At 38.4% G+C, this 14,237-nt stretch overlaps 1 protein-coding gene across 1 annotated transcript in view; it reads right to left on the reverse strand.

Annotated features, from left to right (window-relative positions):
• RABGAP1L (RAB GTPase activating protein 1 like) overlaps positions 1-14,237 on the reverse strand; it is a 369,153-nt gene that overhangs the window by 313,244 nt on the left and 41,672 nt on the right. The window contains exon 9 of the mRNA XM_049776425.1: positions 9,879-10,045. Coding sequence (XP_049632382.1) covers positions 9,879-10,045 — 167 coding nt within the window. The remainder of the gene's footprint in view (positions 1-9,878; positions 10,046-14,237) is intronic.

Consider the following 14,237-nt stretch of genomic DNA (forward strand, 5'->3'; position numbering starts at 1 on the left):
GTTTGATGGCTTTAGATTGCCTTGTGTGCTGTTAAGAAATATTATAATGTGCTACAATCTGGGGACTTGAGGGACAAAGTAATTGCACATGGATTCTGTTTTATTTATCTTAACTTTCTTTGGTGAAAGTTCAAAGTTAAGATATCAGCAAGGGGACTTCTTCTGATAATTATGTTATGGGTGATTGTCCTTCCACTGTAACTTTACCTTATCCTCTTTCTTTGCATCTTTTGTTCTCATAATTCATAATAAAAAAATTATAAAAAAAATAAAAGAAAAATAAAAGACATTCTTGCAATAATTTTCAGAGACAAAAGAGAGGAGGGCTGGAAGTTACAGCCCACTTCATGAACCTCACCCCAAAGAGTGATGAGTTTAGAGAAATAACTACATTGAGAACTATCCTAACAATGGGAATGTCTGAGGGAAATAGAAAGCCTGTCTAGAGTACAGGCGGGGTCGGGGAGGGAGGAGGGAGATTTGGGACATTGGTGGTGGGAATGTTGCACTGGTAATGGGGGGGTGTGCTCTTATATGACTGAAACCCAACCACAATCATGTTTGTGACCAATGTGTTTAAATAAAATATTATTTAAAAATTAAAAAAAAAAAAAAGATACAGATTTCCAACTGTCTTCTAAACCTAGGAGTATTGTGGTAATAGTAAATTCAGTGAATCATAAATTCCACTAGTTTTCTTCAATTTCTCAACTTTTCTTCCTTAAACATTATATACCAGTAAAGGGATAAATTACCACCAAGCCACCTCAAGTAATCCTAGCTTCCTGTTTTCACTCCACTTCACACATAACAACACAAAATATTAATTTTTACTTCCCTGGCACCTCTCAAATTCATCTTTTCTACTTTCTCCACTGCCACAGTCTTTCTTCAGGACATCATTTATCTTGGTCACAATACCGTCTTGCTTCCTGATTTATTGCCTCTGGAATCAACCATCCATCTTACTGCTGCCAGAATGACCTTCCTCAATGACAAACCTAGTGTCATTTACAGCCCAAATCCTACACAACCAGTCTCTAAATTCAGAAGCATAACAGCCAACCTACTAAGAGCAATCACCATGGTGGACCCAAATGCTTTAGCAATATCTGGTTTCCTAAAGATTATGAACACATACTGCATCAGAGCTTTACAAATGTACTCTACTATATCTGAAAAACCCTTCTCTGCTTTGTCATACCTCAAAGGTCTGGTCCTTCTGCCAGAGTAATTAATTTATTCATCTATTCATATTAGGCTGAAGATACAAAGGACTCTGACCAAAATTATAGACTAGATAGAAAATCAAGTAGCCAATTAACATTAATAATAGTACTCAGCATTTATTGGACACTGGCCAAATGACAAGCACTGTTCTAAAGGACACTGCTTGAATTAGTATTTTTCAACATGACAACCGTGATTCTGTGAAAGAATAGAAAATAGAAATATGTTGGCCTTCTTTAAGCTCCTGAAACTGTTCCACAGAGATAATGGCAAAATGAGTATCTTCTCTTATAGTATTTGGTTTTTGCTCCCAGTTTTTCAAATGGGATAAAAATACCATCTTTTGTTATTAACAGCAAGTGCCTGTCAGTCATTCCTGACTTTGTGTTAATGAGGAGACTTTTAGAAAGCCACTAAAGTTAGAGGTGCTGTTTGTGAAAGAAATCAGTCATATGTTTAAGAGACAAGAACTTTCTTGGGACCAGAGTGGTGGCACAAGCAGTAAGGCATCTGCCTTACCTGCGCTAGCTAGGATGGACCGCTGTTTGATCCCCCAGTGTCCCATATGGTCCCAAGCCAGGAGCGATTTCTGAGCGCATAGCCAGGAATAATCCCAGAACGTCAATGGGTGTGGCCCAAAAACCAGAAGAAAAAAAAAAAAAAAGAACTTTCTTTCCTATCATCCAACATCCGAGGAAAAAAAAGAGGCTGGGAGATTTCATCACCAATAGCCAATGATATAACTCATTGGTATTATGCCAGAGCAGTAGTTTAACAAGTAAGGTGCTTGCCTTATTAGGCAAACCTAAGTTCAATCTCTTTCTACACCCCTGATTCCTGCCACGCATGATCCCTGATTGAGCACCAGAGCCAGGAGTAAATCCAAAGTAAGTACCAGCAGGTGTGGATCAAAAAGCAAAATCTATATAAATAATAATCAATTGAGATTATAAAATAAGGTCTTCATTAAAAAATAAAATCATTGTAGAGGGGCTCAGAGCTTGTGGGCTGATCAACACATAGATGTGCTGGGAGCGAAACATATAGCAAATGGTCTGTGGAAGGTCAATGTCCCTTCCCCCTGCCTGCCCTCTTCCATGTGGCTGCTAGGAGTTGCATCTTTCATAATAAGCTAGTGACCTAATAACTACGCTGTTTGCTTGAATTCTGCAAACCATTTTCTCAAATTATCAAATTTAAGGAAGAGGACTGTGGTGGAAACCCAATTTATAACTGGACTTGCAACTGGCAACAGAGGTAAGGGAAAGGGGGATAGTCCTATGGAACTGCATCTTCATCCTGTTGAATCTGTGCTAGCTCAGGGCAGTTGGTATCAAAAGTGAATTAGAGGACATTCAGCATAAGTCAAAGAAGTAGTAACACGTGTGAAAAAGAACCTAATATCTGGGGGCCAGAACGATTGTATGGGTAGGGGATTTGCCTTGTACACAGTCAACCTCAGTTTTTTTTTTGTTTTTGTTTTTGTTTTGATTTTGGTTTTGGTTTTTGGGTCACACCTGGCAGCTCTCAGGGGTTACTCCTGGCTCTACGCTCAGAAATCGCTCCTGGCAGGCTCAGAGGATGGGATGCCAGGATTTTAACCACCGACCTTCAGCATGAAAGGCAAATGCCTTACCTCCATGTTATCTCTCTGGCCCCGCAACCTCAGTTTTATTGTCATCACTCCATATGGTTGGTCCCCTGAGCCTGCCAAAAATGATCCTGAGTGGAAAGCAGAAGTAAACCCTGAGCACCACCAAATGTGACCCAGAAATAAAGAAAAAATTAACAACTAAAAATCCTAATATCTAGTGCAAGAAGTGTAGTGATATGGATACAAAAAAAGTTTCTTGTAGCAACTCTAGGAAGCAGTAATTAAAATCACCACATCAGAGATGAAGAACTAATGCCTAAGATTAAACATACAGATTAAAACAATAGTGTTTTGGAGGATGGAGTGATAGCACATGGATAGGGTATTTGCCTTGCACAATAGAGTCTGGATTCTATCCCCCACATCCCATGTGGTCTTCCAAGTCTGTCATTTCTGAGCACAGAGCCAGGAGTAACTCTTGAGTCCTGCTGGGTGTGGCTCCAAAACCAAATAAAAAAATGGTGTTTTTATTCATCCACGGCTTAATGCCTGTGGACCAGTGAAAATAGCAGAAATATCTCAAGGACTGCTAAAGCAGAGATTAAAGACTATTATTTATACCAGCAGTACTTATTTATAATTGTACTGCTATATGAGTCAGTTATACTATGTATTAAATGCCAGTCACCTGGCAGGAAATTTCTGCAGCCAGTCACCAGTTGGTAAACTAATGATTGAAAATTATTGACATAGGAAATGTAACCTGGAATATAAACCTAGAAAGTCTGACTTTATCCTATTGTGGTAAGTAAATGTAATTATTGAGTCATTTCTACTCTCTGCATAAAACTCTTCCATTGTATGCATCATCTAGTATTTTTACCACTACTTCTTTACTCTAAATACAATAAACATATATTGCTCATTCATGTATTCCCAACACCTACTATGATGTCTGTCAGATTGTAGGCATTTGATAAATGTTTAATAAACTAAATGAATCAGAAAGTAATTTCTATATTAAATATCAATATCTCAAATAAACTAAACCAAGTCAAACAAGCTTTTGGTCCTCTTATCTCATTTTAGTTTAACACTTCCCATCCAGGAAGAAAGACCTCTTGATTGTTTTATCTTGACTCTTAATTAAGTCAAGCTTCAAGAAAAGAATCTTATTATGAAGACAAGGGGCTGGAGATAGCATGGAGGTAAGGTGTTTGCCTTGCATGCAGAAGGAAGGTGGTTCGAATCCTAGCATCCTATATGGTCCGCCAAGCCTGCCAGAAGTGATTTTTGATAGTAGAGCCAGAAGTAACCCCTGAGAACTGCTGGGTGTGGCCCAAAAACCAAAAAATGAATGAATGAATGAATGAATGAATAAATAAATAAATAAATAAATAAATAAATAAATAAATAAATAAATAAATAAATAAATAAATAATGAAGATAAAAGGACAGACCATAATCGAAAGTTTTGGCAAAGGCTATTTAAAATTCATTTTCTAGAGATACTGGCATTTTAACAGGTAGCAAAGATATAAGGCAATGGAATCAAACTAATAGTAAAACAGTTCATCTTCATTTGTAGTAGAAATAACTTTGAAGCAAATCAGCATCATTTTTGTTTTTAAACCATTTTTACTGAAGTTCTGGGTACTATTAGTTATACCTTTCATGCATACATCATACCAACACTATACCCATCAGCAGAGTGCCCTCTTCCCTCTATTAGTGTTCTCAAGGACCACCCCCTCTCTCATGAAAGCTCAGTTCTATGAACAAAATCTCCAATTTTAATGACTTCAGCCATCTGTTGCTCCTTTACTTATGTCTTTATACCCCACATATTTTTTCATCTTTATTCTAAAGGAGGTGACACGACACTCATATATGAACAAAGCTAAACTACTAAAATTCCATACAACTGTAAATTAATGATAGCTAAAAGAATACTTTTAAAACTGGTTATTTTTATGAGCATATATATTTTCTTAAGTTTTGGGGTCAGAGATACTCTGGACTCTGCACTCAGAAATTATTCCTAGCATACTTGGCAAACCAAATGGGATCCTGGGGATTGAACCTGAGTCCAATGCGTGTGAAGCAAATTTCCTACCCATTTTGCTATCACTCAAGCCTGGGTATATGTATATTTTTAATTAATAGTATAACTCTATGCTAATCAGCAACATTTGTGACTGAATTTCAGTAGTTATGACAACATTTCCTAGAGCAAAACAGTATTGTCAATCTTTCAAGTATTACAATTTTATATTTTTTAAATATTAACATAATAAATGTGTAATATAACTAGCAATGTTAATAATCAAAGATGATGCCAGAAAAAGATAAACTGGAGTAAGTGAAACACAACAAAAATGACCCATATTCATACAGGAAAGTTTTCAGGGAAGAAAAATAATCCCATAAACCTTACGCAAGAGTAAACTTTAATATCAAACAACTTCTAATTCCTATTCAGTACCAAATAACCTGCCTATATCTAACTCATTAACTGCAATGTGGGTTTAATGATGGAGTTAGAGTTCTAATGAGATTATAAGAATTAAACCATCTGCGGCCAAAGTGGTAGTATAGCAGGTAAGGCATTTATTTGCCTTGCACCTGGCTGACCCAGGTTTGATACCAAGCCTCCAAATGTTTCCCCCAAGCACAGTACTAACAATGCCAGATATGAGAAAAAAATTAAACCTAAAGCATTATGACACTGAACAGCATGTTAATCCAGAGCAATAGTACAGCAGATAGAGCAGTTGCCTTACATGCAGCTGATCCAGGTTTGATCCCTGGCTGCCCATATGGCCCCTCAAGCCTGCCAGGAGTAATTTCTGAGTACAGAGCCAGGAGTAACTCCAGGGAATTGAAGGATGTGACCTGGGGGATAACAAGTTGCTATTGCTCTATTCAATAACCAATAGTTATAGAAGTTGCTCCACTTAACATGAAAAGATCGTTAAACAACAAAGAGCTGATATCACTTTAAAAAACAACTCACTGCAACTTAGAACAACTAACATCTATAGAATATTCCACTAAACTTCAGATTCCACACAAGGATTTGTATGAACATTCACCAAGAAAGACTGTGCTCCCCTTTTGTGTGCTCCACAGTCTGAGTATCTGCACAAAAGTTAGATTTCTTCTCCTCTGTCAGAGCTCAGGTCAAATGGCCTTCTCCAGAAAAGATTCCATGTCCCCTATATTCAGTACCCCTGTTACAAGATCTCATTCCTCCCCTGTGAGTGAAAAATAAGATGAAAAAAAATATGCCACAACCCTAAAAGGATACGAATTAGGAATAGGTCGAACTCTCATACTTCACTATGGCCTACAGATATATCAGAGATCACATAATCTGGCACAAAAAAAAAAAAAAAAAAAAAGTCAAAAAAAGAACAAGGAACCCCATATAGTATGGTGTTGTCCTCACAAAGACTTACCCATTTGGGTTCAGGATTAGCTCTGGACTTAATAAATCCACTGTTCTTAGAATGAAAGAAATAAATTCTAGGTATATCATACACAATTTACTCTAAAGTGAAACCAACCCAATTCTCTCATTTCTTTAATACTGGGAATGCCCTAATCCAGATTTCCCCAGGTAGCCTTGAACTGCGTCAGATACTCACCAAACTCCTTCTCTCGACCAAGGCTGTTTAGACTAAAATATCCAGATCACTAGCTACAGCCAGAAATTGACGCAATTTCTGAAGTTAAGGAAAGAAGCTCATCTGGACTTACAATAACATGGTGTGACATAAGATATGGAAACATCTCTGAGCGCACAGAACACTTTCCCCATATTTCACAGTTCTACTAGCCCAACAAGAGCACAGAAAATGTGACATGCACAGAAACCCACTAAGCTTAAAGAGTAAAACAGTAACAAAAGAAAGGCTCAAGCAGCACCTGGTAACCAGCTCAGGAGAGCCTCAGAAAATGAGTTCAGTATCACTATTGTGAGATGTAACAATTATCACAAATTAACCTTTATGGATCTATTTTCTGTTAATTACATTTGTCATTTTGTTGTAACAAGCAATATGAAATAAATTTGTTTGTGCCTGCTAAGGAGACAGTCTTAGGGGCAGGAGAGGTGAAACTAGAGATATTAGGGGAGGGAAGGTCACTTGCACAGGTGGTGGGATTGGTGTTGGAACACTGAGCGCCTGAAACAACTGCATTAATGACAACTTTGTAAATCATTGTGCTAAAATAAAAAATAAGTAAAAATGATATGGAACTTGGGGCCAGAGCGATACTACAGCGGTAGGGCATTTGCCTTGCATGTGGCAGATCTAGGACAGACCTTGGTTGGATCCCCTGGTGTCCCATATGGTTCCCTGAGTCAGAAGCAATTTCTGAGCCCAAAGCCAGGAGTAACCACCTGAGCGTCACAGGATGTGGCCCAAAAAAGAAAAAATATATATGGAACTGTCATCTCAACTCTTAGTCATTAGCCATATGAATTTTACCAGTCCATTTAACTTCCCCAGATTTCATTTACTTTCGTTTGTCTGATTATTTTCTCAAGGAAGATCTATCTTCATATAGAGACCAGTAAAATAATACATTTTCTGTTTTCTGCTTTTTTTTCTTGAACACAAATTATAAAATAAGCTGTGTTCAAGAAACCATATTCTTGGGATCAACTTAAATCTTCACACTTAGTATTATAATGAATTTAACAAAAATTTTTATTTAATTATCATGTAGGGTAGCACTTTATTACTACTAAAAAGGATTTTAACCAAATTGTAGTTATTAATCATACAGGCACAGTTTTTAAAATATTAGAGAACAATAATAAAAATTAACACTACTATTTATCAGTTGTTACAACTTGTATGGAACTGGAGGGTATCATGTTGAGTAAAATAACCAGGAGGAAGTATAAACACTGGATGATTTTACTCATCTGTGATGCTTAGGGAAACAGATATAGAAAGGATCTACTGACAACACCAACTGATAACCTGAGTACCAAAGCGCAAAGCGAGCACCAAATTAGGGGAAGAAGGTAGAAAGGAAATGACTCAGGCATGGGATGAGATGGGATGGGGGTCATGGGCACTTTGGTGGTGATGAAGTGAGGTAACTATACACCTAGACCGTAAATGTTAATAATACTGTAAACATATAACCTAATCTAGTATAAAAATATTAATGTCATGGAAGATGAACATTAAATTTGAGGGGAAGGATATTTTTATCAGGTTTCAAGGAAGAAATGACAACCATTTTATATATTCTATCTATTCCTTACAATCTTGTAACTTTTAATGATAAATTAATTCTAATACTCTTAAAAATTAATCTATAAAAAAGAAAAGGAGACAAGAAAAAATGATATCCAATAAAATATGAAGAGGTGCTTGAAACTAAAATGGTGAATTTTGTTCCACATAATCTTCACTAGACTGTAAAAATAAAATAAAGCACAGGCTATTTAGAGATAAAATCTAAGTTACATCATAGCTCTAAGTATTTTATAAAAGCCATCATTTTGAAGCATGCAGTACTTGAAATGACTCTTGATTTAACATGAAAATAAAAAAGTGGTTTCAATGTATTCTCACTATAAAAATGCCAGTTTTAACCACAATATATTTCACTAATTATGGTATATAGATAAGTTTTTAATCCTCAGACTAAAATTTCTGAACAACATGCAAGGATTTCCAATTTTCAGATAGTTTCACAAAACTGCCACTATTAGAATTCCAATAATTTTTTCACAATTACCTTCTTCATTTACTATCTATTAACACTGCCTAGGACCATTGCTCAACTTGGAAGAGTCATAGAACTGTTCGTTTGATTCTTTTTTGTGTGTGTGTTTGTGTTGAAGCTGTACCTGGCAATTCAAAGATCACTCCTGGTGGGCTCAAGAGACCATGTGCATTGTGCAGATCAAACCTGTGTCAGCCACATTCAAGGCAAGAGAACTTCTTGCTGTACAACCTACCCTACAGACCCAAGTTCATTCATTTAATATTAAAGTAATTTTACAATACTACCAGTAGGTCAAAATATTCATGTAACATTTTATATAGAAATAAGTAGGACCGGGCGGTGGCGCTAAAGGTAAGGTGCCTGCCTTGCCTGCGCTAGCCTTGGACGGACCGCGGTTCGATCCCCCGGTGTCCCATATGGTCCCCCAAGCCAGGAGCAACTTCTGAGCACATAGCCAGGAGTAACCCCTGAGCATTACAGGGTGTGGCCCAAAAACCAAAAAAAAAAAAAAAAAAAAAAAAAAGAAATAAGTATGACAATTAGGTATTATTTGGAAATGTTTTCATTATAATTTATTATTAACATTAATACCATAAATTTTTGTGATATTTATTCTATCTTTTTGAGGTTTTTTTTTTTATTGTTTGTTTTGGTGTGGGATCCATACTTGGCAGTGCTCAGGAGTTACTCCTAGCTCTGCTCTCAGTAATCATTTCCCGAGGTATTTGGAGTAAGCACCAAATTGAATGCCAGAGATTGAACCTGGGTTGGGTTCGAGCAGGGTAAGCACCCCTACCCTCTATACTATCTCTCTAGCGCCAATCTTTTTGGCTTTGAATAATAACATATTAAAGGAAGAATGATGTTTTATCTACAAAGTTGTCATTCTTAATAAGTATGGGAATATTTTACAGATATGTACTGCTTTGTGTCGGTCTGTTTTTCAGCTACCTGGATTTTTCAAATTGTATTTTGCTTGATATTGACTACTATTTGATTATTTAAATAAATATTTTGCTCCTTACTACTACATAAGGTACTATTGTGTTGGCATTTAAGAAGTCAGAGAGGGGCCGGAGAGATAGCATGGAGGTAAGGCATTCGCCTTTCATGCAGGAGGTCATCGATTCAAATCCCGGCACCCATATGGTCCCCCGTGCCTGCCAGGAGCAATTTCTGAGCCTGGAGCCAGGAATAACCCCTGAGCACTGCCGGGTGTGACCCAAAAAACCACAAAAAAAAAAAAAAAAAAGTCAGAGAGGGGAAAATGCATTAACACATGAAACGAAGGTCCTACCTGTTTCAACCTCATGTAGAAAGTCTCCGTGAAAGTCTTTCGGCTGAAATACCAAAATCGCTCATTTGCAGGGTATACTCGAACTACTGTCTCGAGGAGAAAGCGGACAGGCTCAACCACCTCTGTAATGACCATATCCACTGCCACCGTCATGTACACTCGTTTATCTGCAGGAAGAGTGGGCTGTGTGTTACGCAGTGCTCAGGGCCTAATCCTAATCTGTGACTCCTGAGGAGTCACTCCCAGCAAATCTTGAGGGACCACACAGTGCCACCAGGGTTCAAACCTGGGTCTCCCACCATGCACTCTGTCCTTTGTGTTAGCTTTCTAGTGCCTATTCCTTGATAATTTTTGGGGGGAGGAGGCATGGGAGCCATGCCCAGCAGAACTCAAGGGGTTACTCCTGGCCCTGCACTCAGAAATTGCTCCTGGCAAGCTGGAAGGAACATGTGGGAAACCAGGGATCGAACTCAGGTTGGCCATGTCCAAGGCAAACACCCTACCTGCCATACTCCAGTCCCTGCTTTAAAATTTTAGAAGCTATTAGTATTGTATATGGCATGTCAAATTTAAAGTATTTTTGATCAAAATATTGTAAAATATTGGGAGCACAGGGCTTCAGATTATACTGCTGATGTGAGAGAGTGGTATAGCTATATATCCAAAACAAAGACTCAACAACACTAAAAACATGAGACCTAAGACCTAATCAACAATTTTTGTAATGTGCCTGTCAAGGAGGCAAGCAAGGGGTAGGAGGCAACAGACTATGAGAGCACTGATGAAGGGAGCTGACATTAGTTTTGAAATATCATATGCCTAAAGTTTAACTGTCAGTAGCTTTGTTCTTTAAATAAATTTTTTTTTTTTTTTTTTTTTTTTTTTTTTGGTTTTTGGGCCACACCCGGTGACGCTCAGGGGTTACTCCTGGCTATGCGCTCAGAAGTCGCTCCTGGCTTGGGGGACCATATGGGACGCCGGGAAAATATTATTTTTAAAATTTTTTCTGAGGGGGCCACACCCAGCGGCGCTCAGATGTTACTCCTGGCTCTCTGCTCAGAAATCACTCCTGGAAGGCACTGGGGATCGACCATAAAGGATGCTGGAATTCAAACCACCATTGGTCCTGGGTGGCTGCTTGCAAGGCAAATGCCCTATCGCTGTGCTATCTCTCCAGCCCAATATTTTTAAATATTTTTAAAACATTTTGTAAAAATTATGCTTACTTTTATGAAAGGGGTATGTATGCTTATTTTTAATAAAAGTATTAATTTTTAACTATCATCTTTCATTTTAGAGCCAAATGTGCACTGAAATATAAAATAAAGCTAAACTGGAGTCAGAGATAGTAAAGGAGTTCACTGAGTTCACTCAGTCTACATGCAACTGATTCTCTTTCAACCTCCTCCCACTTGATCCTAGGCACTACATGGCCCCCTTAAAGTACCACCCTGTCCCCCAGTGTAGAGCTAGAAGTAGTCCAAGTGCTGCTAAGTGTAGCCCAGACCCCCCAAAGATAGTCAAATAAAAGTAAACTACATAACTTTAAAAATATTAAACTTTTTATAACTTCTTATTTGAATTTTGTTATTTATTCTTCAAATTATCAACTGGCTTAATTTTGTCATTTTTTTTTCTTTGATTATAAGGGGAAAGTTTACAGGCTGGTAGTTACCGTCATTCTCCAGAAATAACAAACTGTGGGTGTAAAAACAACTTATTCCCAATATATAAAAAGCTAAATTTTACATAATTCTAATCTTCTCTTATTAGTACTCATTTTAAAATAACCTGATGTTTGATCAAATTCATGCAATTAAGAATATTCTCATTAAACAACATTTAAGAATCATTATTTTAAACCTTTTTCAGTTGTGATTTTCCACATTAGCATTAGCTAAAGTCTGTCTTTAGCCAAAAATCTACCATAAATATAAGCTAAACTAAATAACACAAAAAATTATTTTCTCAATATAAATTCGAGGCCATCAAGATAGTATGATGGGTAAGACACTAGTACTTGTGGTACCAAAAGCACTGCCAGGAGTCACTACTGTGTGCATAGCCAGGAATGACCTCTGAGCACCATAAGGTGTGAGAGTCAAGTGTTTAGATAGAGCATAGCTCATGCAAAATTCCATAATTTGTCTTCCTCACTTCTTTCATACCTTTGTATCATTTTCTTCCCAATAAAGCATTTCTGGATTGTTTTGTTGTTGTTGTTGTTGTTGTTGTTTTTGGTTTTTGGGTCACATCCGGCAGTGCTCAGGGCTTACTCCTGGCTCTATGCTCACAAAACACTCCTGGCAGGCTCGGGGGACCATATGGGGTACTAGGATTCAAACCCATGACCTTCTGCATGAGAGGCAAACGCCTTACCTCCATGCTATTTCTCCGACCCCAAGCATTTCTATATAATATATGAAACACTAAGCCCAAATAATATTGGGCCAGGGGCCGGAGAGATAGCACAGCATAAGGCATTTGCCTTGCATGCAGAAGGACAGTGATTCGAATCCTGGTATCCCATATGGTTCCCTGAGCTGGCCGGGGGCGATTTCTGACTCTAGAGCAGGGATTTCAAACTCAATTTACCTGGGGGCTGCAGGAGGCAAAGTTGGGGTGAGGCAGGGCCGCATAAAGGATTTCACAAAAAAGAAAAAAGTCCTCAAACGTCATTATTAACAGTTTTAATTATTTCTTCTGAACATGAATAGAACATTAAGTGAAGATCATGAACAGTTCTTCTGAACATGGTATCTTTTGCCTATTCCTTGCTGCCAGAGACTTGACAGCGCTTCTTCTCACAAATCTGAACCACGTTTGGCTTTAGAGAGGAAACAGTTGAGACCCTCAGTATGTTTGGCTTAAAGATGATAATCATTAAGTCTAGACCTGTACTTTGACTTATTGAAGTTCAATGTGGAAAATAACTTTTCACACAAATATGTGCTCCCAAAAAGGCACATGGTGTGCTTGAACATTCGGGAAAGCTCAGGGAAGCTGGGGGTAATTCTCTCAAAAAACTGCCCATGCATGTCTGCTTTCCCACTAATCTCCCTGAACGTGGCTTTGAGATCAGAGTTGCACTGCAGGTCAATGAGCTCCATTTGAAGCACAAAAGGGGCATTTTGCACATCAAAGAAAAAGGGATCTGGGCCCCAGAGAGATAGCACAGCAGCATTTGCCTTGCAAGCAGCCAATCCAGGACCAAAGGTGGTTGGTTCAAATCCTGGTTTCCCATATGGTCCCCTGTGCCTGCCAGGAGCTATTTCTGAGCAGACAGCCAGGAGTAACCCCTGAGCACTGCTGGGTGTGGCCCAAAAACCAAAAGGAAAAAAAAAAGGGGGGTCCACAAAAATTTGGAAAGTGGCTCTGTGCTTTTTGAAGTATGCAAATCTGTGATCAAATTCTTTCTCTAGCTTAAAAATAGCATCAACATATTTCTCACCAATGAATGGTATGCCTGCATCCACAAGTTCCTTCATGCTGGGAAATGGGCAAAGGTTTGTCTGAGAGAGCTGGGATTGCCATAACACAAGTTTTGTGGAGAATGCTCTCACGTTGTTATAGGCAGCACTAATAAGCTGCCCCGGGCCTTGTAACATCTTGTTTAGTACATTCAGCTTATGTGTGCTGTCAACAAGGAAAGCTAAGTCCATGAGCCATTTGTGATCACTCAACTCAGAAACAGCATTCCCATCCTTCTCCATGAAGGCTTTCACTTCTTCTCTCAACTCAAAAAATCTTTTCAGGACATTTCCCCTGCTGAGCCAACGTACCTTGGTGAAATAGAGCACATCTCCATATTCTGACTCCATTTCCTCTAAAAAAGCATGGAACCTCCTGTGCTTAAAGCCCCTGGATCTGATTTGGTTGATGCATTTCACAACAATAGACATCACATTGTCACATGGCAGGCATTTACTGCAAAGGGCCTGCTGATGGATAATGCAGTGAAGAGCAATGGCCTTCTCTACACCCTCCTCTTCAAGTTTTTTTTTGAACAAGTGCCACCAGTCCATTTTTCCTCCCTGTCATCGATGGCGCTCCATCGGTTATTATTCCAACAAACCTCTTCCATGGCAAACCTGCATTCTCAATGGCATCACGCAGATGCCAAAATATCTCATTAGCGGTGGTCTGGCCATGCATTGGAATTATTGTGAGCAGTTCCTCTGTCAATTCAAAATTGCAATCAATACCATGGACATAGATTTTGAGCTGCGCAGTGTCTGTTATATCTGTGCCCTTGTCAAGAGCAACTGAGTATGCATCAAAACATTTGACTTTCTCACACAGTTGATGATGTCACTTGACATGTCAGAAATGTGCTCTGCCACAGTGTTGGCAGAAAGG

This window comes from Suncus etruscus, chromosome 7 (genome assembly GCF_024139225.1).
Source record: "Suncus etruscus isolate mSunEtr1 chromosome 7, mSunEtr1.pri.cur, whole genome shotgun sequence".
Classification (NCBI taxonomy): Eukaryota; Metazoa; Chordata; class Mammalia; order Eulipotyphla; family Soricidae; genus Suncus; species Suncus etruscus.